General features: G+C 42.6%; 1 protein-coding gene across 3 annotated transcripts in view; it reads right to left on the bottom strand.

Annotated features, from left to right (window-relative positions):
* LOC118211550 (proto-oncogene tyrosine-protein kinase Src-like) overlaps positions 1–25,088 on the bottom strand; it is a 35,781-nt gene extending 10,693 nt beyond the window's left edge. For 2 of the 3 annotated variants that reach the window (XM_035388864.1, XM_035388865.1), the window contains exons 1-3: positions 24,586–25,088; positions 3,474–3,734; positions 2,580–2,679 (exon numbers count right to left, since the gene is read on the bottom strand). In XM_035388864.1, coding sequence (XP_035244755.1) covers positions 2,580–2,679; positions 3,474–3,726 — 353 coding nt within the window. In that variant the 5' untranslated portion in view covers positions 3,727–3,734; positions 24,586–25,088. Of the gene's footprint in view, positions 1–2,128; positions 2,147–2,579; positions 2,680–3,473; positions 3,735–24,585 lie in introns of all 3 variants that reach the window. The other variant, XM_035388863.1, reaches the window with a different exon arrangement.
* Between the last annotated feature and the right edge of the window lie 378 nt (positions 25,089–25,466).

Genomic DNA, 25,466 nt, shown 5'->3' with positions numbered 1-25,466 from the left:
ACGGCTGGTATACTATGGTAGAAAGTTTTTTTTTTTGATGCAACCAGGTCGGTGGATGTTCATGAGTAACCGTGTCATCATATCTGGAAAGAGATGGTGCTGTTCAGTTTTTCATAAAGTTTTGAGTGCCACAAATTGGGTCCTGTTGAGGTCAGTTGTATCAGGGTGAGCTGCAGTGGATATCTAGAAAACTTGTCAAATCTGGATGGACAGATAGCACGCCGGGTAAGTGGAAACATAGCGTTGTTTCATTTTGGGACCTTTAAACTGCCCCTTTAAAGGAAAAAAATACCAGCATCATAAAACAAAAATGCCTTTTAAAAATAAATATTCGAAATTCATGTTCTGAGACCCCCGCTGTGTGAAGAAATACAGTGGTACAGAAATGACCTCAGCCAATAAATGAATTAAGACATGCATGCTAATGTTTTTTCAGGCAGCCGAATTCATGAACGTCATTTGCGAATCCTTATTAATTAAAGCTCTGCGTACTTGCATCTGGTCCCCGGTCTCGCGAAATGCTAATGACGTTCCCGCCATTTTCAACCAGGGGTTATTATTAATGTTACACAGGTGGCTAAGAAGCGATCCATTTTCTGTAACGCAGGTAGATATGGTTTTTACGGCTGAGTATGCTTGCCCTTCAGAAGGATTCCTTGGATACAGCTGAAGGTGCACTGATCAAGCAGTCTTCAGGTTTGCAGGACAACCAGCTCTGATATCAGTTAACAGCCTTGTGTCGTGTGTCATGTGCAGACCTGGGTCAAATATGTATTTGTTTTGGATTCAAATACTTTTCTACGCTTTACTGATCTTGTCAGGTGTACTGGAACCAATTCAATACTCTCAGAAAGTGCAAACCCCGCCTTCTCGTCATATTGGCAGGCTCAATTACACTAGACAAGATCAACAGAGCACAGAAAAGTATTTGTATCCAAAACAAATTTATATGTATTTGACCCAGGTCTGGTCATGTGACGTGCCGTGTTGCAGCTGAGGAGGTCCCTAACCAGGGACCAGGGAACCCGGTGTTTCCATGAGAGACTTCCAGGAGGCCGTCAGCAAAATGAAAATATACACATTTCCTTTTGAAGAATATTTTGTCGATTTTTGCAGATTTCATAAATGACACGTCAGACTATCAGATAAAATGAACCTTCAGTACATACATCCTTGGTAATGTTTTGATCATCGTCATTACAAACTACTTCATAGCATAAAACAGCTACATGTCTATACAGATCCTCGACATAATGGCATGATTTAGACAATGCATCAGCATGTTAAATGTACCACTGTGTTGCAGTTTGTGGTGTGTGTTGGATAAAGTCTCAAACATTTTAGTGAGTCTTGAAATTTCAAAAGGTGAGGGAAGGTGCTTTGGTTGACATTCAAGTCATTCTTTTGAAATGTGGTATGGTGCCAGAGAGGAGTGTATTTAATGCTAGGACTGGAAAAGAAAAAAACAATGGTACTCCAGGCAGATAACCATGCAGATCTTTACTAATGTAATGAGTTTCAACCCATATTTGGTGGGTAATTAAGTGCATCCACTTCATTTTTAAAAAGCTGGTGTGTATGGGGCCGCAGGGACCACAGATGAAAACAAGCTTTCAGGTTCACTCGTGCGCTACATGACATTTCACGTTTTTGAATTTATGTAAAACAGTGCGCACAGTTTCTGACAAATTAACCTAACTAAATAAAGTAAAGCTTTGTCTGCTGATTGAATTCACACTTTTTCATTCTCTGTCACACGAGTCCCTTCGAGTTTTCGTTTATTTGATGGTGTAATACACAGAAACTTAAAAATGAATTATATTTATTGAAATAAATCTTCTGATACTTCGGGGTAATTGATCTTTTTTGAAAGACAAATCTCCATGTCATTCTATTGGTTTTAAATGATGTATTTGCCATATCCTTCCCCTCAAAATATACTTTGTGATGTCAAAGCACAAAGACCACCAACATAACTACAGGAATGAAATGAAAGGCGATATTAGCAACAACCAAAAACCATTGCAGAAAACACATGAACTGTGTTTCCACGGGTGACAGGAAAGCTAACTAGGGCGAGGCTACAGACGGACATGTGAAGACACACTCAAAAGCGGTTTTTACTAACCTGCTGCTCAGCTTTCTCCTAAATTAAACCGTGAAGCGTGTGAAGAGGGAGAGGGAGTGGGAGGGGTTAGAGAACAAACAGCAAGCGTTAGAGTGGCGGCACAGTTTCCATGGGATACTGAGGAAACGGACAGGGAGCTGAAGTTTGCAGGTGTCAGGAACTGCGTTCCTTGTGCACCAATCCGGGTTAGCAAGGAGCCACAGCCCACTTTCAGACACAGAGCATAATTGTGGATTAGAAACAGTACAACATCAGACAAGAACCTTGGAAAACTTGCGCGTGGACGTGTGTGTGCAAGTATATGTTTTGGGTGGGTGTGTTCAGTCGCGTGTATTTCAGCACGCATGTGTGTCAGTGTCTGAGCATTTGCATGATATGTTTGTGGTGTATATGCACGAATGTTCTTGCGTGTGTGTGTGTGTGTGCATTGGGAGGGGGCGAATGTCCTTACGTGTTGTTGACTATCTGCAGTCGATCGCCTTTCTTGAACGAGAGATCTGAGGCTGTGCGTGATTCGTAGTCGTACAGTGCCACAAAAGTAGTGACCCCTCCTACAACAATGAAAGCACAATGGAAAATTGTATTTTTACTCATTTTATTTTGTGTTAAGTAACTATATTTTGCAATTTAACAGGGACAATACAGATTGATCCTAAGACTTGGCTGTTGAGCTCATTTTCAGGCAGGCTAAAACAGAAACTAATAGATAAGAAATGTTACTGTACTAACTAGCTATCTGCCCAGATTCACAGTGTTAATTGTAGCCAAGTAATCAATGTTCTACGATTGGTCAGTGGTCTCAGTAACCAATGTGACTCCGCCTTTTTCTCTCGCACACAACCTGGCTTTTGTGCTACCTTGGCGGTGCCAAACAGTGATTTGAACGGGCTGAATCGTAATTAGCCACAAATCTTCACTTTCCCACTCGGGCAAGTGTCCAAGCAGCCTTACTTGTCCAATACCTGGGTTTACTTGCTCTGGGCAAGCAGGCACGTGTTGGTGTTAAACACAGGAAACATTTAATTTCAACACTAAAGATATGCAGAGAATCAGTTGTGTCCAAAAATGTGTGAAACATCTGATACATTTGAACATTTTAGGTTCGGAGATGGGAGAGGGTGTCGGGTGTCTGAAACAGTGAACAAGAAAGGGTGGAGGTAATAGCAATTTTTTATGCCAATAGAGAAAACTGGTTTAACAGGTTTAAGTAATAGCACAAGTAGGGCTTGTCTGGAAACATCTCCCCAGAAGTGTAAAAAACTTGAACCCTGTGTCCCTTCAACGTTAAGGTGAACCCTGAAAATCGCTGCCTCCTCTCCTCCAGAGGTCGAGGCGAAGGTCGTACCTGCGAGGGTTCCGGCCCTATGGGGGGAGTTGTAGCCCCCCATGTGATCCACGCCCCCGAACAGCGCCAGCTCCGCGCTGTTGACGTGGTGACGGCTGCCGCCCCGGGTCCCGTCCACGGCGGGGCTGCGGTTGGGTGTCATGGTCTGCTGGGCGGGGCTCTGGCGGTACCCGCCGCCGCTGCTGCCGATGGTGCCGTCCAAACTCCGGGACCGCTGCCCTGGGTTCTTGTGCTTGCTCTTGCTTGCCCCCATCCCCAGGCCTACGGGGAAACCATGACAACCGCCCACAAATGTCAGCGTTGCAAGTCCACACGTACACGCCTTTGCTCCTTAAGTAGCACTGCATGTACGACATGTCCTGTTTTATTCATTTCAGTATGGTATATTCATGCACATAATATCTTTCCTCTTTTATGAGTATCACTATTGCATATCCATGCAAATCACACACATTATTTCCTTTTATGCAGCACTGAATGAACATCTGCTCTTATTGCCTCTCTGCTGATGTCAGTTTGAAGCTATTCCAGCTCCTTTTAAAATGGCTGTCAAATCCCTCCAAACATGGCCATCATGTTCGGAGGGATTACTGTACTTTGACAGTTATAAACACGAATTTGAATGGCTTCATTGTTCTCCAAGACATAAATACAGTCAGACCAAGAACAAAAAAAGATAAGTATACCATAGAAGATGGATAAATAAAACAAAAACCATAACAAACCAATTTAGCAACAGGCAACAGACGTCGGATGCAAGATGAAATAATTAGCCTCCACTCAAGTTTTTAATTATCCTCCATTAATCTTTACTTCTGTGGGCCTACAGAATCAAATTAAAGACACACTATAAAGTAAAATGCTTATATACACCGCCCAGTTCAAGGGCACACAAAGAAAGATTCTGCATTTCTGCCTGGCCAGAATACTATTTCCAACAACCAAACGCCCAGAAAAGCGAGCGGTCTCCGAGACAACAGCCGTTAGTCTCCGTGACGACAGCCGTTAGTTCCAGTCTGGACTGTGGATTCTCAGCCGGAGACAGGTGTGGACGCAGCTGCTCAGTCAGCCCTAATGACGGCCCTAACAACCGCAGCAGTGGGACCCTCCCACGGGACTTCCGTGTCTCCTCCCCGGCAGATTCGGGGAGCGTTCTCCCAATGGGGTATGATGCGCCGAAGGGATCAGGGTTCCTCTCCGAGTCTGGTAGTGTGGGCTTCCCAATCCCAGATTTTCGTAATTTCACTCGTTTCATATGTTCCTTGAAACTACATTAGACTTTAGGACCCTAAAGATCATGTAAACCAGTGATGATGCTCAGTTTCTGCTTTAAAAAAATAGAGGAAGGAAAGACGGGATGATGTGGAAGAAAGAGCGAGCAACAGCCTGACCGAAAAAACTGGGGACACAGAGAGAGACACGGAGCGATGAACAGAGACACAGAAAGAGAAATACAGAGACACAAGGATGGAGAGAGAGAGATGGAGACAAACAGGTGCAGAGAGACAGAGGGATCGAGAGAGAGAGACAGAGAGACGCACAGACACAAGGGGACAGAGAAAGACATGGAGACAGACACAGGGAGACACAAAGAGGGACACAATCAGACATAGAGAGACAAGGAGGCAAACGAAGCCAAGGTGAAACGGAGACAGAGAGAGCGAAACACAAAAGAAAGCTAATGGGACACAGAGAGATGCGGAGACGCAGCGAGTAGAAGGGAGAGACGCAGAAAGAGAGAGAGGCGGGGAGGAAGAGTCACGCGGGGAGCCGGGCGACAGCGCACACCAGCCCAGCGGAGCCGGACTGAACACCGGCAGGAGCACAGAGGTCCCCCGCAGAGCACAGCTGAGAGGCAGGGCCGAAAGGGCAGGGGGCCTCGGGAGGGGGTGTCCTCCCCAAGACCGCCAGCATCAAGCGTCTGCACCTCCGGCTCCGCGGTGCCAAACAAATGGCCCCGCTCAGGGCCCCTTCTGGTCTGACGCATCAAAGGCCAGAAGGCCGCCGGGCCGCCGGGCCACCGATCGGAATGGGCGAAGCCGGCGGGGTCAGGGCTAATCGCGCGTCCCGTCGACACCTGCTCCCCTACGCAGGACACGCAGCCCTCACAGCCACCGCCTCTGCGGTTGACCGCTGCGGCCTAGGGGGCGAAGGGACAATGTAACTGGATCTGTAATGGCTACTGTTCGCTCGGCATAATGCTTAATTCAGACAGCGGGTACATCGCTTGCAAAGGATTAATGATGTTTGACATTTTATCTTCCCTGCAGAGCCCGAAACACATGGCCCACCTGAACAGTAAAAAAGAACGCATTTCCACTGCACTCAAGACCAACGTTAGCCTACGTAGCATTTTTGCTTGCTGTAATGATTCAAGCAAGCATATTTGTGTATTCATCGGTTAGCATAACACAAATGTAGTAAACCCGTGGCACCTCTAGTGTGCTGCATGTGATGGTGCATGAAGATTAAGGTCAGTTCCCTGACCAACAGAAAGTATAATTCTTTATTGGTTCATTTCAGTGCCATAATGCAAGGAAGAAAACACTCAGTTGATTCAATGCCAGTTGGGGGTGCATGTTTCACAAAACCACAAAGGACTGAAATGTACACCCAATCAGCCCCTGCTACTCCTTTACACTTTTTGGCGAGATGTCGTTCAGCAACCCGGCTAAGAAACATTTCAATAGTCTGGTGAGGCTTCCATTTTGTACCAAATTGTTTTAAGATATTGTCCCAGAAATAGTTCTGACAAGGTCAATATTTTTGAATTCCATAGACAACTTTAAGACATACACTTGCAAAGATAAGACTGTGCTTGAATAGGTGCGTTTCAAGTATAGTCTTTGAAGGAGTGAATGCAAATGAAACAGTTAAAAGATTCGCCACAGTTTGCTTTTAAAATCAGTTTAGCCAATATGTTTCTTACCTTTATTTAAACATTGTTTAAATAAATGCATGCATTCTAGCAGCATGGTTTCACCTGCTTCTGTGGACTTGACATAACTTCAGGTATGAAGAAAAACATCTGTCAGTGCATCTATCTAGTACATAAAGCTAGCTTTAGAAGTAAAAAGGAACAAGAAAAAAGACAAATCCCTTTATAGTCTTTAGAACAGTAGGTGGACAACAAAATATCATCTGGGGGGAATAGGACATACAAGGCAAGACACTCTCTCTGCACGATAGAAACTCTTGCATGATTCCACGGTGGATAGACAGCTCTTTGCGGTCTCCCTGACATTACGTCAGAGAATAAGCATTTTTCTCCGAGCTAATAAATTCATTAAAGCAATCGGTCATCTTGGTAAAAACGTTAAAGCCCCAATAAGAACGCACGGAGGATACAAAATATCTCGCATTTTTTTTCCGAAACATGAGCGGTCTGGCAGGCTAAAGCTCGTAAACCCTGTCATCTGTAAGGATTCACCCCCGTCCAGGATAGAGGTGGCGGCTAGCCAAGCAGCTGAGGAGATTCCAGCGAACTGATGCGCGCTGCAGTGAAGCATTCTGTCTGGGAACTCTTCTGTGCTTCCAATCTTGTTCTCGACACGTTTACAGGTAGCCGGGGGAGGGGGGCAGACTGTCAGTAAGGACGATTGACCAATAAGTCGCGTGGCCCAAATACCCGTGGTCTCTTCTGTACAGCCGTCACGCGCAAGGTATGGATGATTTACTGCCGGTGCGGCTAATCAGACCACTGCGCGCGCGCTCACGCACACACCTAAGCTCTACCAGCTCTTTCCTCTTTTCCTTCCCTGACCAGGTCCATTTTAATAACTAAACTAACTGCACGTAAGCTAGTGCTTTGTTCAGTTTCGGTCGGGAAAAAAAGAACAATAACAAAAGAAATTCTGCCAGCACAATTGCCACATCATGACACAGTACAAACACCCCATCCCCCCGACAAGTTTCTTCCCTGACTAATAACCCCCAAACCTGTAAACATAAATTCATTTAGCTGTGAAGCAACCGACTTTACTGGAAGAGGCCAGGAAAAACAAAACAAAAAGTAAATAAATTAAAACAAAGAAAATAAATGCCTACTGTCTTCACCCTCTGTTTTTCAGAAACTAAAGTAACCTTCAGGCCATTACTTGTTCAAACTGTGAGATTCTGAGATCAATTGCCTCATTTGGGCCTAATAAGCCTTAGCTTTTAAGCACCTGGCACAGTCATAAATGCATAAAAGTCCCCTGACACCTGAGGTGGTGGTGGATGGGTGGTGGGTATAAATTTGCTTAATTATGGGAGAACAATGCTGGATTTGCAAGCCCCAAGCTGAATAAGAACCACTTCTTAATTTGACCATACTGGCTATGCAGGTTCTTCGCAGTCATTTGAAATGCATATCAGATAGAGAAAACAATGCTCGCAGGATAATACATAACCCAATTCCCTTCAAAACAGGATGTGTACATTAACAATCCATTTGAAAAATGCAAAAAGGGTGTTATAGTGGTGGCGTCACAGTTTAGCCACAGATAAATGTTTACTCAGTGCAGTTTAACATCTGTTTGATTTCTTTTAATTCTGAATTTTATATCAATTGCCTCTGGTTTACAGAGTTTACAAAGCCAAGGAAACTATGTTCTCCTTGTTTTGGCCAGCAAAATCTCAAGCATAACAGCTTATCTGTAACTGACTAAATTGTGGAGAATACTCTTAAAGACCCAAACAAAATGCCACTCACCAGTATGTGTACTTGTCTATTTAAAACAACGCAGAATCAGTTTGTCATCTGAGCTATCAATGTGCGGAACAGCTTGCCATGTCAGAAGCAGAAACCATTGGCACAGCGCTGGATGCTCTTTAGACAGAAGGCAAAATGATGAGACTAGAATGGCCTGAATGGCCACTTCTCATATTCAAGCATTCTTATGAAAGACAAAATGCTATGTTTGTCAGAATTTTTGTAAGAACACCAATTGGCAAGAAAATGAATTTCAGGAGAAACAACAGTATGACTCAGAACAGCTTCAACTTGTATCCTCCCCAACAATCCTGTACCACTTTCTTGTAAGCACAGGTTACACAGATGATTGTAATGACAGAGAAATGTAATTAGTATTTTGTGTTTTGTCTTCAGTCCCAATCTATTCCCCATTTCAGGCAGCACATTGGAGATGGTACAGGGTGGTGATGGAGGTGAGACAGGTAGAATACTTGGTCTCTTCCTTTAGATTGACAGCTGGAAACCTTTTGGCAGGCTTCAACTGAATGCACACTCCCACATAATAGGAGAATGAACCCAGAAAGAAAAACAAATCACACGTTAGACAGCAGAGGAACTGCTACCGGTATTGGGGTCGCAGTGCGGGTCGACTATACCACAACCTATTGAATTTGCTGCCATGAGCAGTGCGCCCTCAGACAACCCCCACACTCCGCCATTTACTTTCAGTTCAGAAAGAGGCTTCGGTGGATTTCAAAACAAGATAACTAAAGAAGAACTGTGAACGTTTGAAAGCACAGACATCAGAAGGAAAAAAACACCCTATTTTCCACTTCAACAGCAACCAGGAGATACACAGCGAGACTATTAACGAACCGACACAACCACAGTCATCCCCTTGCCTTTTTGTGTTCGAATGTGCGAAAGTTCTACTTCTCTTCAGGAGGAATCTAACATTATCTTACCACCATCACTTGCATTTATGTCAGTAGAACAATCCCCTGAACAGGTATTCTAAATTGAACCTGAAAGCATTTTGGTGAGCAAACTGACAAGGAGTAAGTGCTGTACGTAAGGTTTACTACTGAATGCTTGGAATCTCCAATCTTTTTCAAAATGTGTGTACAAATAGAAAAATCAGTTTAAGGAACTGTTTCAGAAAATGCAGTTCCTGTAACCTGTTGGAAGAGATAATGTAGTAAGGAAGAGCGATGCAATCTTCAAAGGTTTTCATATAGTCAAATGCTTTACAGAAACACCTTCATGTTGTCATTCACTGTTTTGTCTGGCTCTAAAGCATGGCACAGACAAACTTGTTTAACCACAAGGACTAGTTTGGGCAGCACATATGAAAGGTAACATTTTGGCTCTACAGGTAAAACACTGCATACAGCTGAATACATGTTCCATATTAAGGAGTCATTTAAACCATCACAAAGTGAACCCAAGTTTTGCATTCAGAAGATGGACGAAGCAGTAAATGTCTATCGAGAGATACTGACAGTGCTGTGCAATACAATGACAACTCTACATCACTGAAGAGAACAACTAGGCCTAATTATTTCCACTGATGACATGATTTAATTGTATGTTTTCATTATTTTTTTTTGTTTTGTTTTAATTATTGCTTATTGATACTGTGAATGTGCCTTGGATGTAAGCAATGTATAACAATAAATCCAAAATGCTACTTGTTGGTGAAAATATCATTATCAATTACGCAATCAATATCAGCCATCTTGTGCCGTCTGTGAAGCATAAACAGTAAAATGACACAGACAGGATCTACAGGTCTGAGCATCAACCATTCCAGTGCAGCTCAGTTTGTCTGCTGGAACAATCTGACAAAGACATTTCCCACAATCTGAGTTTGTGAAAACCCTCTGGTGCATGTGCAGCAGTAACCACTGCATAGAATGACCGATTTCCTTAATTAGACAAGAGTATCTGTTTTAGAGCAGTTACATTAATATTTTAAAGTATTCTATGGGACTAAACACCAATGGTTCATCGGCACCTACTGTAATTGTTTGCTTTTTCACTATTATTGTTTGTGCAATAATAGTCTATGGTAGCCCATAGAAACACTTCGTGGATTTTTGGGAAATGCCACTGTCAGTTAGAGGTGAAGCACAGTGAGCGCAACATCTATTGCTCAAACATTTGTGTGGGGGGGGGGGGGGATCATTCTGCTCACTGGTTACTCACTCTAGCCTGTACTCCACATAGGATGCTGTTATGCATTTGCATGTTTTTCTCCTCAATTGCTGTACAACTGGCAGGCCTTGCTATTGTAATGCCGGCCTGCTGACCCTATTAAAATCTGCTACACTGCGGTTGCCGAGCCTGGGTTCACCGTGACTCTGTTTACGGTCCAATTCCACTGAGCTGCAATATGCTGGGTGAGGGGGGGGGGGGGGGTGCATCCCATCAGGCATGCTTTCAAGGAACCAGATTGCTGGAAGGGTGGTCATTCATTCAAAATCAGCGGCACAGTGCAAATACTGAGCAATATGTGTTCTGTATACCCCACCTGCATGCGATAATAATAATAATAATAATAATAATAATAATAATAATAATAATAATAATAATGCCTTTTGAGACAGAAATTATGTCTAGCTCAAAAGAATTTCCCCTCAGCTATACAGACACAGATGCCACATCCACCGGTGACCACATATTCTAAAGGTTTGTCCGATGGCTTCTGCCCAAGCCTCCACCTCACTAACTCAGAGCCAATCACAGGGGATCTGCTTGGAGTAAATACTTCCTGCACCACAGTGAAATGGGCTTTGGATTGCCATGAAGCAATTCCTTGCATTCCAGGGGTGATGGTATCCTAAGAGGAAGACCGAGAAACAATCAATCACGTCCATATAATTATGAGTCAAATTAGAAAAAAATTAAGATGTTTGTGCTTTGGAGTTTTGGTCTAACATGGAAAGTGTGGACCCCTAAAGTTAGCTTTCCAACTTATGATGTCTTCATCCCTTATTGTTAGAGAGGGGTCTGCATTGTGTCAAATCTCAAAGCAAAACAGCATTGCTTTTATTATGCTAAAATGGACTGAAGACTTAAAAGAGTCTAAAGCGGATTGAAAAATTTAAAGTCTGGTCACTTGCTAAACTTGACATAAATTAGTCAAAAAAGGGAAACCGTGGACTATATTCATTTGTAGTCTTTAAAATTTCAAGTTGAAGCAAAGATACATTTGTGAACTACAAATTTGTGACTGAGAGGACCGAAATAGGATGCATGGAATGCCATTATGATTATGAGTGCTAGAAGCCATCACCATTTGCTTCTGTACCCTTTGTCTGAAGATGCACCAAATCAAAAATTTGTGTCAATCAAGGTCAAAGCTACACCGCACTTAAAAAGTGGAGTGAGAAAGCTTTGACCAGCAGAACAGGGGATTAATTTCCATAGACAAAATATGAAACAAAAAAATAAAAATAAATAAAATTACTAATCATAAAAATAATAAAATAATTAAATTAAATAAAAGAGGGTCCACTCAATGGAATTATTCTGTCTAAATAAAATTAAAAAAAAAAAAATAATATATATATATATATATATATATATATAGTTCATCTATCTTTCTGACTCAGTTGTGCACAACCAGTTCCCTGTTTTTTTTTGTGATGCTGCAGAGATAATTTCCCACAATAATCTGTCAATGTCAGAGAAGTCTTGGACTGGGGCTATTGCAAGTCTGAACAGGCAGTGTTAAACATCTTTTCCACACTCTTCAGCTTTCTCCTGGGAAAAAATGCGAAAGGCAGGGATTCGGGCTCTGTGAGTATCAGCAGGCCAATCAGGAGAAGGCATGAGAGGCTACCTGCACAAAGGCGCGGGGAAGATCTGGCAGCCGGCTCAAACAGCTGCCATGCGTGAAAGGAGGGGCAATTTAGACATTTGCATTTTCCCATAGTAGCAATAAATCAGACGATTAAGATGCTATCAGTACGTCTGTGGTGCAGGGAAGTAATTAAAATGGGTTTTTCCAATCACAGACACAGTGAAGAAAAAAGCTTGTAGATATTATCGAGAATACAGTACTAATGTTAAATAACAAGCCTGCACCTGCTAAGAAAGAAAAAAGAAAGAAATAAAAGGATTTTATGAGAGGTTGTGTGTTTAAATTATGCTTATTTCAACCATCCTATTGGAAAAAAACAGAATAAATCATGATAGTTATGCCAGAACCAGCTGGTCTAGCATGACCAAGTTTTCTACCGGCTTGACCATCACATTACCAACTTGACTAAGCTTTTCTGGTCTATAATGTCTTTCAGCAGGGCAATGCATGCACATGAGGAATATGCGTTGAGACAGTAACACAGTAGAGTATGAAACGTGTGTGTGTGTGCGTGTGCATGTACATGTGTGTATGCGTGCGTGCGTGCATGTGTGTGTATGTGTGTGTGAGTGTGTGTGTGTGTGTGTGCGTGTGTGTGAGTGTGTGTATGTGTGTGTGTGTGTGTGAGTGTGTGTATGTGTGTGTGTGTGTGCATGCATGCGTGTATGTGTGTGTGCGTGCATGCGTGTATGTGCGTGCGTGCATGCGTGTATGTGTGTGTATGTGTGTGTGTGTGTGTGCATGTGTGTATGTGTGTGTGTATGTGTGTCTGCGTGCGTGCGTGTGTGTGTATGTGTGTGTGTGTGCGTGCGTGTGTGCGTGCATGTGTGTATGTGTGTGTATGTGTGTGAGTGTGTGTGTGTGTGAGTGTATGTGTGTGTATGTGTGTGTGTGTGAGTGTGTGTGTGTAAGCGAAGAAAGCTGGCAACACCCTCATTTAATGAATGTGGACCAGTCGGGGGAGTCGCTGCTGGGATTAAGGTCAGCAGCAAGCAACGACCTGCACATTCGTATTTATTCATAGCAGAGAGGCAGCTAGAGAATGCTATTTTAGTCAGCGCTATGCGGGCGCAGTCGCCTTCTTCTGAAGCAATATGAGACTCTGTGTCAGGGCGGCCCGCCGGTCTGCCTCAGTCTCTCACACGGCACAATGTTTCTCTGCCGTCTTTCATTCAAACCTTAACCTAAGCGCCAAAGTGCATCTTAAAAGTGCTTTCTTAACACATACTAGCAAGCAATCACCCAAATTCACAGCCCAAACTGTGTTTGTGTAGAAACTAAGATGTTCAAAAAGATTTTTAAATAAAAGTCAAACATTAAGTAATTTTTTTACACAGGAATACAGGAGTTAGGCCTAGATTCATAAGATTTATTAATAAATTACTGATTGATGGCTATGTTGCTGACTTTATTTTGATACCTCTCAGATAAAATAGTAAGACAAACTTTAGTACATCTCAAGTAAGAATGCAGGAATCGATTCATTGACTTGGTATTTTACAAGTGGTAATTCAGAAGGCTCCATTAAAGCACAGTATAACGCTACCCCAGTGACTTCAAAAGCAGTTTCTGTCACAAAAGAATATGGCTTCTCTCTAACACTGCATTGTCATACTCCTTGTACTGCAGGTGGTATAAAGTATTTCATATAAGAAATCAGCCATTGTAAAAATGCCAGTGGTGAACCTCTTGCTAGTATAACACTCATTTCACAGACAATTTAGTAGCATATTTCACAGATTAATTCAGTGGCTTATCCGGTCACAAACAAACAGATGAACATGAATTCCAATATAATAGCCAAGTGTTGCAATAATATCCTTACATTTATATAGCACTTTTCCGAATGCTCAAAGTGCTTTACAGTGAAGGGGAACTCACCTCACCCACCACCAATGTAGCCTACATGGGTATAACTGGGTCAAAAGTGTCAATTATTTTGACAGTCAGTATCATTAACACTTCAAAACAGAAGAGGCTGATATATTTCACTTTTCAGAAGTAATCTGAATGTGGAATACTGTTACCCATGTAATTCCTTTGGGAGTGGCAGAGCGTGTATTGCTGCATGTCCCTAGCCACTTTTGGATAGAGCACATCCTCGCCACTTTTGGGTAAGGCACACCATGGTCACATTTGGATAAAGCACACCCTAGTTTCATCTGGATAAAGTACGCCCTAGGCACTTTTGGAAAAAGCATAAACTGGCCATATTTGGACATGGGCCACGGAGCACATGCTTTTAAAATGCATTTGTACAGGAATAACATTTAACATATTTCCCTACGGACGATGGCTCTGGGCATCACATAGCTCTTTGCATAATCAAACGCAATAACAAACGCTGCGCAGCTACGCCACCGAATATATCGTCTGACGTGAATTCGTTGAACTGGTTTGTGAAAGAGAAACTGTCGGGAGAAACCGGATTTGACGTGCGGTAAATTTACGCACTCCTCCAAATCCAACATCAAAAAGAAGGCTTCGCTTGCTGAAAGGCAATTACGCGAGCAGTACCGGCGGATTACAAAGGCAGTTTGTCACAGAGTAACGAGTTCAGCTGCGCCCATAAGCTTCAGCAGCGCTTCAGCTGAACGAATGGATTTAACCCCTGATCTATAATTCAAGTGGGTCACTTAAAGGAATCCCAGTGGATTCAAAGACTTCCGTTTCAGTATGATATCGCGACTCAGTTGGACAACGTGCTGAATGGGTATTCCCTCTTGCAAGCAAAAAGACAAATAAAGTGATGAAATGTATTGTCATTTGCCATTAAAATAGAATAACGGGCAAGACGTGTGGTCCGGCCGACTTCTGAGCCTCCCGAGATTTGGACGGGGATCCAATTCCCAAAATGGCACTTTCTCAGCTGTGCTCCTTTTGCTATCAGTTACCCTCTCTGCTTTCTATCCATATCAACAAAGCATTAATAAATAAATAAATACTACGAAAGACGAACCTTTCTCAAACTCAAAGTGCTTCAGAATAAACGACCATAAGAAATACATGCCATAAAACATACTCGTTTGTCTGCTTTTAACTGCGGGGCGTTGCGCAAGCGAGAAGCCGTACACAGCGTGCGGCATGAAGGGGCCTATTTCCAGTGCGGAGTGCGGAGTGCGGATTGACGGGAGCAGGAGTGACTGGTCCTCGAGGAGGTAAGCTAACGGCACGTCCTCGCTGTCGCGTCGGAATGCAGGAGATACGCTGTGGCAAGCCCCGACTCCTCTCCCACACCCCCAGCAGGGAATGCGCTGGGAAAGGGTGGACGCGCGACATGGCCGGCCGGTCAGTCAGGTCCTTTTCAGCAGCATGGCGACTCCCGAAAGATCAGCCCATACGTTAGGCCTTCAAAATATATATATTCATATGCATGCGGTCTAGATTCGGCCGACCCTGGCCCTGGGGAAATAGTGCTGGTTTTTGCTTTCGCTTTTAAAATCAGTGACCACTAATGCTAAAGCAGAATCAGGGCCTTGGCATTAAAAGAGCAGTGCACAGAATTCTTATACAGAACCAGAAATGAAAGAATTCCTAAAAGGTTGCTGCCTTGTGTCACAAAACATGGACATCTTAAATAACCCAAAATGGGTAATAAAAAAAAACAGTGATTTTCGTTGTTTTCTTGGGTGAGCTATGCTTCTGATACTCTAATGATGGAACATCCACAAAGACCAAGTCTTGATGTGAACAAATCAAGTCATTATAGGCTTATGTACAATGACAAGCAGGAAAATGCAACCCCCCTCTTGATGTTGGGAAGAATTCTCAGCATGCTTCATCATTACCAGCAGGACAAACCAAAATACGCATCCTCCAGCCTTGTAACATAACAGATATTTTACTGTTTAATTCCTTATATTCACCTAAATTCTATTTTTGTGAATACTTAAAAACTATGAATCCCTCTGTGCAGCCGGGGGTTCGATTGCCCGCCATGGCACATTCTGTAATATGCTTGCATCACTATCCGTGACCCTCTCTGCTTCCCCCATCAATGAAGTGAAAATAATAAATAAAGAGGGTGGATTGTCTGCTGTTCCCTAAAAAAGGATATCTGGGTAGGGAAAAATAAAGATAACTACTTCAATGACAAAAGATACTCCTGTGAAACTTTGCCTTTGTGTTTTCCTCAGTCTAATTATAAATGTGAAAAGTCTAATTCAGAAATGTGGAACGTTTAAGTCTTTCACATATAACACCCCAACTAGCCAACCCTCACTATGTCTGTATCATAAGTATGAAGCACATATAAATACTATGATAAAATGTAACTACATTCTAATAGGACGAAAACCTGCTCACACCGTCTCTTTCGCACCACACACTGACACTGATAGGGTAAGCAAACAATAAACCTCAAAAGAAGACAGAAGTGGTCCAAAACAGAGGCTTGAAATTAACATCAGCTAACAGCCAGGTGTTCTGTCAATGCTCAGTCTGTCATTGTCTTTTTGCGGTCAGTTTCCTCCCCATACTTCTTCCTGGCGGAAAGGGGCGGGCATCTTGAAACAGAGAAAAGGGAAATACAGAGAGGCCAAACTATAGCATAAAAATGTGTAACTGGAAATAATAACGTATAATATCTTCAGCCGCACTGTCTTTACCAGTGCCTGAAAACACTGCAATCCAAGGAAATGCATATCAGTGGAAATTATATTTACAGAATGGGCTGAGTGACAAATCAGGATGGAAAAAAGACCCTTGTTTTCTGAGGTACAATTGGTTGGGTACAGAAACAGAACAAGAATGATTCACTATCACTTCCCTTCCCTCAACAACAAAAAAAAAACCCTTCTGCATTAAGAGAGTCTTCATTGCGAAGATCAAACCGCATACTTCCGAGCCAGAATTTAATATAGCACAGAACAGGGACTGGCAACTCTGTTTATGGAGTAGCAGTGCTTCTAGTTTTTGTTCCATCGGAAGCCAAAAGATACGGAATTGGATGAATTATTATGCCTCATGAAAATGTGTGCTGGAGGTACCCAGTGTTCCACCATTCAGACAGAATATTCAGGCTCAGACTCTTACTAATCAATCAGACTCTGTTGGAACACAAACCCAAGGCCTGTGCCACTGCAGGACCAGGGTTGCCTAGCCCTGGAACAGAACACACTTTATTGATCCTCAGTTGGGGAATTTGCATTGTCTGAGGGAACAGCAGACAGCTCGATAACACTGCATTAGATCTTTGACTTGTGCAGTATTAAAATATTTCAAGTGCAAATGCACCCATCCTTCTAAGACCTGACAACAAACCACATATTCTACCATGCTGAAACCTACACTACAAACCACATTCAATAAAAATAAAATGAATACTAATGTTTCCAAAAATATTTTCACAGCAACATGTTTTTTTTTTTTCATCCAAGTCACTTGTATTGTGTCCAAGAATTGAATATTGGTTACTTAAACATTTCCCCGCTGAGTCGCAGGAGTATATCGGGCGTGCCACTGTATTTTGATTTCCATGGCGGGAAAAGCTGCTACGGAATGCCCTATCTTATTATGGCCTGATAGGCCATTTCAGCTCAACAGTATCTTCAGTGAGTTGCTCATTTTCATAACAAAATTTAGATTTAAATATGTATAAATGTGAATAAAACTATTAAATCAGTCATTGCTGTTGAAAAAAAGTCCAGCTAGGAGAACTGTCAATTGCTTTCTATCCACTGGCACTTATGGCAAAAACAAGGCTGACTACCTCATATTAACAGCTTTCCCAGAAATAATATTTTGCTTTAAGACAGCTAATTGCCACAAGCTATTCTACAAACTGCTAATCGCAAATCTGAATGCAGGCTATACGGGGAGAATATGAACCAAAGCCAGCTGGCTGTTTCTCCTTACAATAAGTAATTACTCTACTGAAATCATCAGGCCTAAATAAACGACCGTCTGATGCCGAGAAGACACCATCACGCAGGTTACTGTGACAGCCCTATTGAGGAAATCAACAGTCTGGCACGTAGCGAAGCAAAAAAGATCACCGTCTGGCAACTGCATTTAAACCTGTCGTCTACGATAACCAGCTTTTAAATTACACCACCACACCCCTGCATCTGCATAACAGATAACTGGCAAGGGAAGAAACAGAAAGCCATTCCCGCCACAGATACAGTACCTTTCCATTCCTCTCTTCACAACAATCAGTAATTTAAATATTAAAATGTTATTTAGCTCTCTGCTGGACATGGAAGTGGGAGGGGCTCCTCAGACAGAGAGGCTTCCTCTGAAGCCTACAAAGTGAGATGTCCAGGGTTAATTCAACTCTTAACCAGACCTGGGTCAAATACGTATTTGATTCAAATACTTTTCTATGCTTTACTGATCTTGTCTAGTGTATTGGAACCAATTAAATACTCTCAAAAAGTGCAAACCCACCTTCTGATCATATTGGCAGGCTTAATTACACTAGACAAGATCAATAGAGCACAAAGAAGTATTTGAATCCAAAACAAATATGTATTTGACCCAGGTCTGCTCTTAACGGATAACATTTGGTCCCAATCTGGAATGTGGGACCACATGTCATCTGTTAAGAGTTGAATTAACACTGCTAGAGGTCAATTAATGCTCAACATTTTACAGTGTATGGGTGACTGGGCTGCTTCTGAGCAGGTGGACCCTCTGTACGACTTCAGTCAAATGACCAAGTGCGGTCATCGGGGACCTGACTGTTTATGACACACAAGCAGGCAGAATCAACCCCCCTGCCTGGTCCCCTCCCCCTCCCTCCTCAGATACCCTGTTACTCAGTATCTGAGGCTCCGTCATAATCTCCCAACACGCATTCCCGAGAGACAGCCGGCCACTAAAGCCCCCATGTGGCGTCCGCGTCCCTGCCTGTCAAAAAAGACCGTCACAGATCCTGGGCGCCAGTCCCCTCATACCCCAGCGGAGAGGAAGCAGATTATGCCCAAAAGTGCAGTTATGCAACCCGCTGACACTACCAGAGACTTTTTTGAATGATCCCCCACCGCACCCCACCCCACCCACCCCCCAAAATTCCGGAGATAGGTGTAAAACATGTGGAAAGTGATATCAGAGAATCGAAACATCCACTTCCCCCGCACCCCCTCCTCCACTCCTGAAATAAAAATGCCACTGACCACCACCGTTAACCAACATCACAAAGAACAGCAGGTTCTCTGTCAAACAACAACTTTCGATGTTCAGCAAATGCCAAAGACACTGGCCATCAGTATCCTCCAGGACTCGCCTCGGAAACCCATCTGCCAGCATGACAACGAATCAACCCGATGTCAATACAGCAATATCAGATGTTGGCGTAAGCAGCTCAAAAAATCCACGTGTATAGCTGGAGCATTTGCCGTTAGATGTCAGTGGTGATCACCCAGTCAAGCCACGATGACATCACCAGCGACGCATCACTACACATGCAGTTGTGTAAATTGCACACTTGAAGATGTGAAATCAAAACAAGCCCAAACTATCATTCCGCCCCGAACAAAATTATATGTAGTTTCAGTTATTTCAGGTCATGTGAAAATTAAAAAAAAACTTTGCAAACAAATTCACACCATGGAAGAAAATGGCATGTCAAAGTTTTGCTAGGTCATTTTCATATTTTGAGCTCAACCTCAACCGCATTTTGATGGCACTTCTGAGCTGAACAGAAACTATGAGGTCAACTCCATTTAAAATGTAACGCTGTGTGTTGCTGAACTGGAATTGCCAGTTTCACAGGCTTAATAACTGTAAACTCCATAAAATCCAACCGAAATAGGATACAGCTCCAGAGCGCTTTATCTGAGCATTTCATTATTTTCCTCTGCTAGACTGGATAGACTGTCTCTTTGTTTTCAATAATTCAGTTGAGGAGGGAACAATCTGTCACTTGCTCCTGGTTGGAACGCTCTTTCATACTGGCTGACAGGAAACATCTGACCCTCGGCAGAATGAAGTACTCCTCTAAGAAGCCTTTTTATTGCCCTTTCTGGCTTAACATTCGCCCCTTTCTTTACAGCGCTTAGAAGCGCATGGGGGGGAAAAGAGCTATTTTCCCTCCATGTTGATGGCCAATGTCTTAGCGGCGTCACAACAACGGGCTCGTTTGTACTGCGGTTCGGCGAATGGCGCAGATGGGACCAGCACGCAGAGCGGAGGCGACCGGGGGCCACGTTGCGGTCGCATTGCTAATTAAAAGGAATTCCCGCTTCAAGAGAAGCAAGCATTCAGATGATGTCACCGGAAGCCTGTGAACTTCCAGATCTCCTTCGATGCACTCCATGCAATGTTTTCCCCAGAAAAGTGGTATTAGATGAATTAGCTGATGTGGACGGAGGGAGGGAGGGTGCACGCGGCAGGTGCTGGCGACAACATACACTTTTAAAAATCGCTGTGGTAATTCAAGATATACGAACAGTCTCGTCCCAAATCAACGGTGACATGAGCTCTTCGGTGCGCATACTGTGCAGGGAAAGGACGGGTGAAGCTGAGAAACGACGGTAAATCCAGGTCCCTGCACAACTGTGCTTACGCCAAGTACCGGCCACTGAAACGCCTCCAAGGACCGGATGTTCGGCTCTTATGAAGCCGTGCTTCTATTAGCAGTACTGCTGCTACAGCAAGCATCCCACTACCGCTACTACATTCGTCCATTTTCGCTACATTGACCTATATATTTGCCACATGAGTGTTGCAACCAATAAGGCAGTAACTAAACAAGGAATTCATTGCTATGGTATGGTATCGCTTTGATATGAAAAGGTCAGTTTTACAATGTTGCATACCATGAGTTTTGCGAAGAATCCAAGAGAATGTATGGTAAACAATGTCATGGCCTCCGTGGCCCCCCAAACAGCAAGGTCTTACCTGTGTAAGACACACAATGGGGACATGGCTGCTTACTTAATCTGAAGCCGATAACTTCTAAATGAAATACAACTTTGTGTTATGACTGCAGTCTCTTTGCATATCAGCTTGGACTGCTGTTCAGGTTGGCATACATTTTATTCATGACTTTCTTGACAGAGAGTTGTTTTTTTAACGGTCTTTTAAAATCCAATCACAGCATAATAGTGGGATGCTGTAATGGAAAATCTCACTTTAACATGAAGGAAGAGACCGTGCCCTTGTGAAGTCTTCTTATTGGTTACAAATAGGTGACCGAAAACAGCAAGGACACATTTCCGTAATACTCTGCTCTTGCTGCAGATATTGGCCTTTTTAACTTGCCTAGGTGTTTTATACTCCTGTCTTGGTTATCACTGCACTTTGAATGACTCAGAGCTCTTGGCCTTTCCCACACAGGGCCTGCACAAACTGAGGAAAGGGTTGCTTGACTCAGCTTATTTTAGCAGCATGCAATCAATACCACGTTTATAAATGTAAGATTGTGAATTTTCCTTCACAATGCCCTGCTCTCAGTAAAATCAGAAATTAAGACACAGCATGAAAAAAGGGTTGACCTTAAAGTAAAAGTTCGTTTTCCGAGGTTTCTTAATATAATTTCGGTTTTAGTGTATGATTTTGATTCGCCCAGACAGTTTTATGAGCAATGAATGATACTGTTGATACAGAAGTTTCCGATGACCAGACAGCTTCACAGTAGTAGGCATGGGGGCATTCAGGCGTTGAGGTTTAAAGCAAGAAAATACATTTCAAGTAACTCCAAAAAGCAGCTCGTCAGCTACATTACCAGAGGCCATATATATTAACAGATTCATTTTACAGAATTTATTCACAAGTAGAAACATAAATATAAGTTTTTATATTGTGGCGCTACCTCTTTCTTCTCAGTTCTAAAGCAAAACAAGCTCTTCCTTCCCACAGACCCATGTAGCTATGCTGATACAGGAAGCCACGCCACAATTTCAATTTCAAGTGCAGCAGTCTCAGGTTGCATGGGCCACAGGAGCCAGTGCCGAACTAAAATAAGATCAAACATTATTTCTGAAGAAAAATCACGTAATACACACAGATACAGCCTTCTGGAAGCAAAATATTGCTGTACAAGATACTTTGGAACCATTGAAAAGCCAGCACACACACAGAGAAACTTCTATAAATATTCAAAATATCCTTCATTGCACAAAAAAACTGTATGTATTTAAAAGGATGTACTAAATATTGAAAAACCCCAGAAAGTGAACAATCACTTTACAAATAAAAAAAATCTAAATACACAAAGACATGTGCCATTATGCACACAAACATATGCACATGCACACACACATGTGCGCACACACACACCCACCCACACAATCCCCAACAATAAATTGCCACATTATGAGAGAGTGGTAGGTTCTGTCACACATCCAATTCAAACACATCTGTAAAGGAAATGTGTACACCCACATTCTATAGGCACACAAAACTGCCAAAAATATATGCCTCTCACTACACCAAATTAATGGGAGAAAAAGCTTATGCATCTTGATCACTCTGCAAAAGATTTTTTTGTGGTTCAAAATAGGGACTTTGTTATAATCCTTGTAACTTAAGCTACTTGTCCCCATACTGTACCAGATTTAATGGATCAGTGTTCTATATTAAAAATGAACATTAAATCCGCAAAGAGTGCAATTGTTATGGAAACAATTTGAGGAGAGCATTTTTTCAGATTTCAAACATTAGAAACACTGACACGAGCTCTTTGAACCCACAAAGAAGTTTCTATGGTTACTGTATATTATAGTCCCTATGTGTAAAGTATACAACACAGACCACTACACCCAGTTTTCAAACTAGGCTAATCTAATCTGTTAATTTTGCTGGCAGAAAAAAATGTTTACAGAATGAAATTGGACTCAAATGATCTGTCAGTCTGTTCACAAGATGCAAATTCAAATTACAAATTATCAGGGCTGACCCATTTTCACCCCCCCCCCCCCCCCCCCCCCCCCCCCCCCCTTCCTCAATTCAGTGTGGTAATAACAGTAACTGAATTCACTTTACCTTTGCATTCAAAATGAGGAGTTTAAACCAGTTTTTACCAAATTAGAATAAGTATATTGTGTTGCGGACATTTGCATTAAAAACCAAAACAAGTTATGCCGTCAACATTATTTTCAAGTGCCTGGACGAAAAGATAGCCATGATAGTGATAAAGAAAGACAGCTATTCTCATCATTGGTTCACACTGACTAAGTCTGTAGGGAGATCAAATTAGCCTATACAGGGACATTAAAAACAATGCACAAGGCGCACAAAATGTGTTTTGTGGTGTGTGTGCATGTGTGTTTGAATACTCTGCCTGTTTTCAGGGCTCAGTTAGCAGTCCTTTAAAATAAAGACTTGGGAAAACATGCTAATGCCATGACATGAAATGATCAATTCCAATAAAAAAAGTGAAATCATGATAATATAACAAGCAGACAAAAGCTGGACGGTTATCTGAGAAATCACTGGATGTGGCATGGCTATAGCGTCTGCTTCAGTTTTAAAGGGGCGTTCTCACACTGAAATGTATGCTCGGTGTTGCAATCCACCATGAATATGTCGGTCAGTCACAATGCGTTACATTGTAGCCTAAGTCATCTTCAAGTGTCAGATCATCAGGTCAACCATCAGCAAAACGGATGTTAAAACACTGACAGTCAGGCATCGTCGCTGTTGTCATTCAATAGGTCCTTTCCACATTTCTCAAAAGTTTTCAGTGAGCACACGTGCCATGGGCTACTGCATGACGCTCATAAACCCATAATTAATATGCACGCCTCCGAACATAAGTTCAGACAGCATTTAAACGGCCCGTCCTTTCAACCAACTGCAACTGTGTGCCAGAGATGGGCGTTTTTCTTTCCTTTTTGTCATACACTGGCAAGCTAAAACTAGGACAGTGAATCACGCAAACAGAACCGTCTAACACGACAAAAAGCACGCATACGACATAGATATAGGCTTGCCTAATATAAGTCTATTGCTTTAAGTTTGTGGAAAGCCCAAGACAGTATCTAATGGGTTGTAGCTATAAATCAATAGGGGTTACCCCAACAACATAAGTCGCGCACGTTCTGATATTCTTGAAATGTACTGCAGTTTGCCTATAACATAATTTCGTTTGAAGAGACGTTGCTTGGAAAATTGATAGCAACCGTCTACAACACAAATGTAGACTACGCGTGAATGCCACTCCATTCTATATTTTGCTACATAGCTCGATTGTTTAAGAGCAGCTGGTTCTTTTTAGCCAATGAGACATGAGGTAGACAAAGATATTACAGTAGGCTATGTAGGTTAGGTTACAAGACTGTACAAACAATATAATACGCATTTAGTTTGATGCGAAGTGTAATTCTGCTTTTCAACATCGTGTTAGAAAATAACGATTTCAGAGCAGCTGGTAATCTGGAAAAAATTGTAGCCAAGGTAAGTGAACCAGACGTGACAATTCACGTCACAAACCCGAGTACTATTTATGTTATCATACACTAGATTTACAGAATTAAGACATATAGACTACTGCTGTCCAACACAGTCTGGTCAGCGCACATGCAAACAGTTAATACAGCCAGGCTATTTCCAAATACGCGACCTCAAATCGTATCCATTCAAAACGGGTACAAGCACTATACGGCTATCAAAAAAAAGCTCACCTCTTAAACGCGAGTGGCTTGGGGTTTAACCTGGGTCAAACAGATGCGTGGTGTGATTTCTTGGTGTGAACCAAAGCAAATCTTCATTCAGATCGTCATCGAAGAAGATTGGAAGTAACTGCTCTCGTTTACAACGTTCGCTGACACACAGGCAAAACTAGGACCGACGTGAAATCTCATTCAATGCATTGACGGTGCGTAGTGAGGTCATGACTGGGATTGCCTGAGAAAGCTACTGGCTTCAGTCCTCTTGCCGCTGTAAATTCGTTAAAATCCAACGGAACAGAGCAAGCGTCCATTAACCCCGCTGATCCCCTTAGGTTTGAGCACCGCAGTGCATAAATTGACAAATGCACAACATATGAAAATATTATGGAGACAAAAACAACGTGTAGCGCCACAGCGCTGCCGAGTCCGATATGGGGAAAACAAGCAGTGTGCGGGAGGGAGCGACACCATTCTGCTTTATTGACGGAACACGAAGAGCCAATGTGATAGAAGCGGAGATGCGATTTTTGCGTAACTGCAGGAGTGCGAGACTGGAACTGAACCCTCATAGGGTGGGATAGCAGTGGATAGATCGTTCGTTCGCCGTTCTTGCCTGCGTATTGTCGTTTTAGAATAGGGAGAAGCCATGGATTCGGAGGAGTTGACAAGTACAGTAAACGCAAACAGCGCCACGTTCTCACGGTGAATTAAGTATGCTGCATTCAATCCGCTAAACTACTTGATATGAGTCTGTGTGGACTTTGTTTGGGTTGTTTATGTTTATGCTGCGTTCACTACCCAGTTTATTAGTGGGTTACTGTGCTGTATGTTGAACAATCCAGTGTAGACGAATATAGGCCCAGGTCCACATAACTTTTTCTGGTTAGAGATTT

This window comes from Anguilla anguilla, chromosome 13 (assembly GCF_013347855.1).
Source record: "Anguilla anguilla isolate fAngAng1 chromosome 13, fAngAng1.pri, whole genome shotgun sequence".
NCBI classification, from domain to species: Eukaryota; Metazoa; Chordata; class Actinopteri; order Anguilliformes; family Anguillidae; genus Anguilla; species Anguilla anguilla.
The sequence above is the reverse complement of the archived record's forward strand: the minus strand, read 5'-3'. Positions and strand labels throughout refer to the sequence as shown.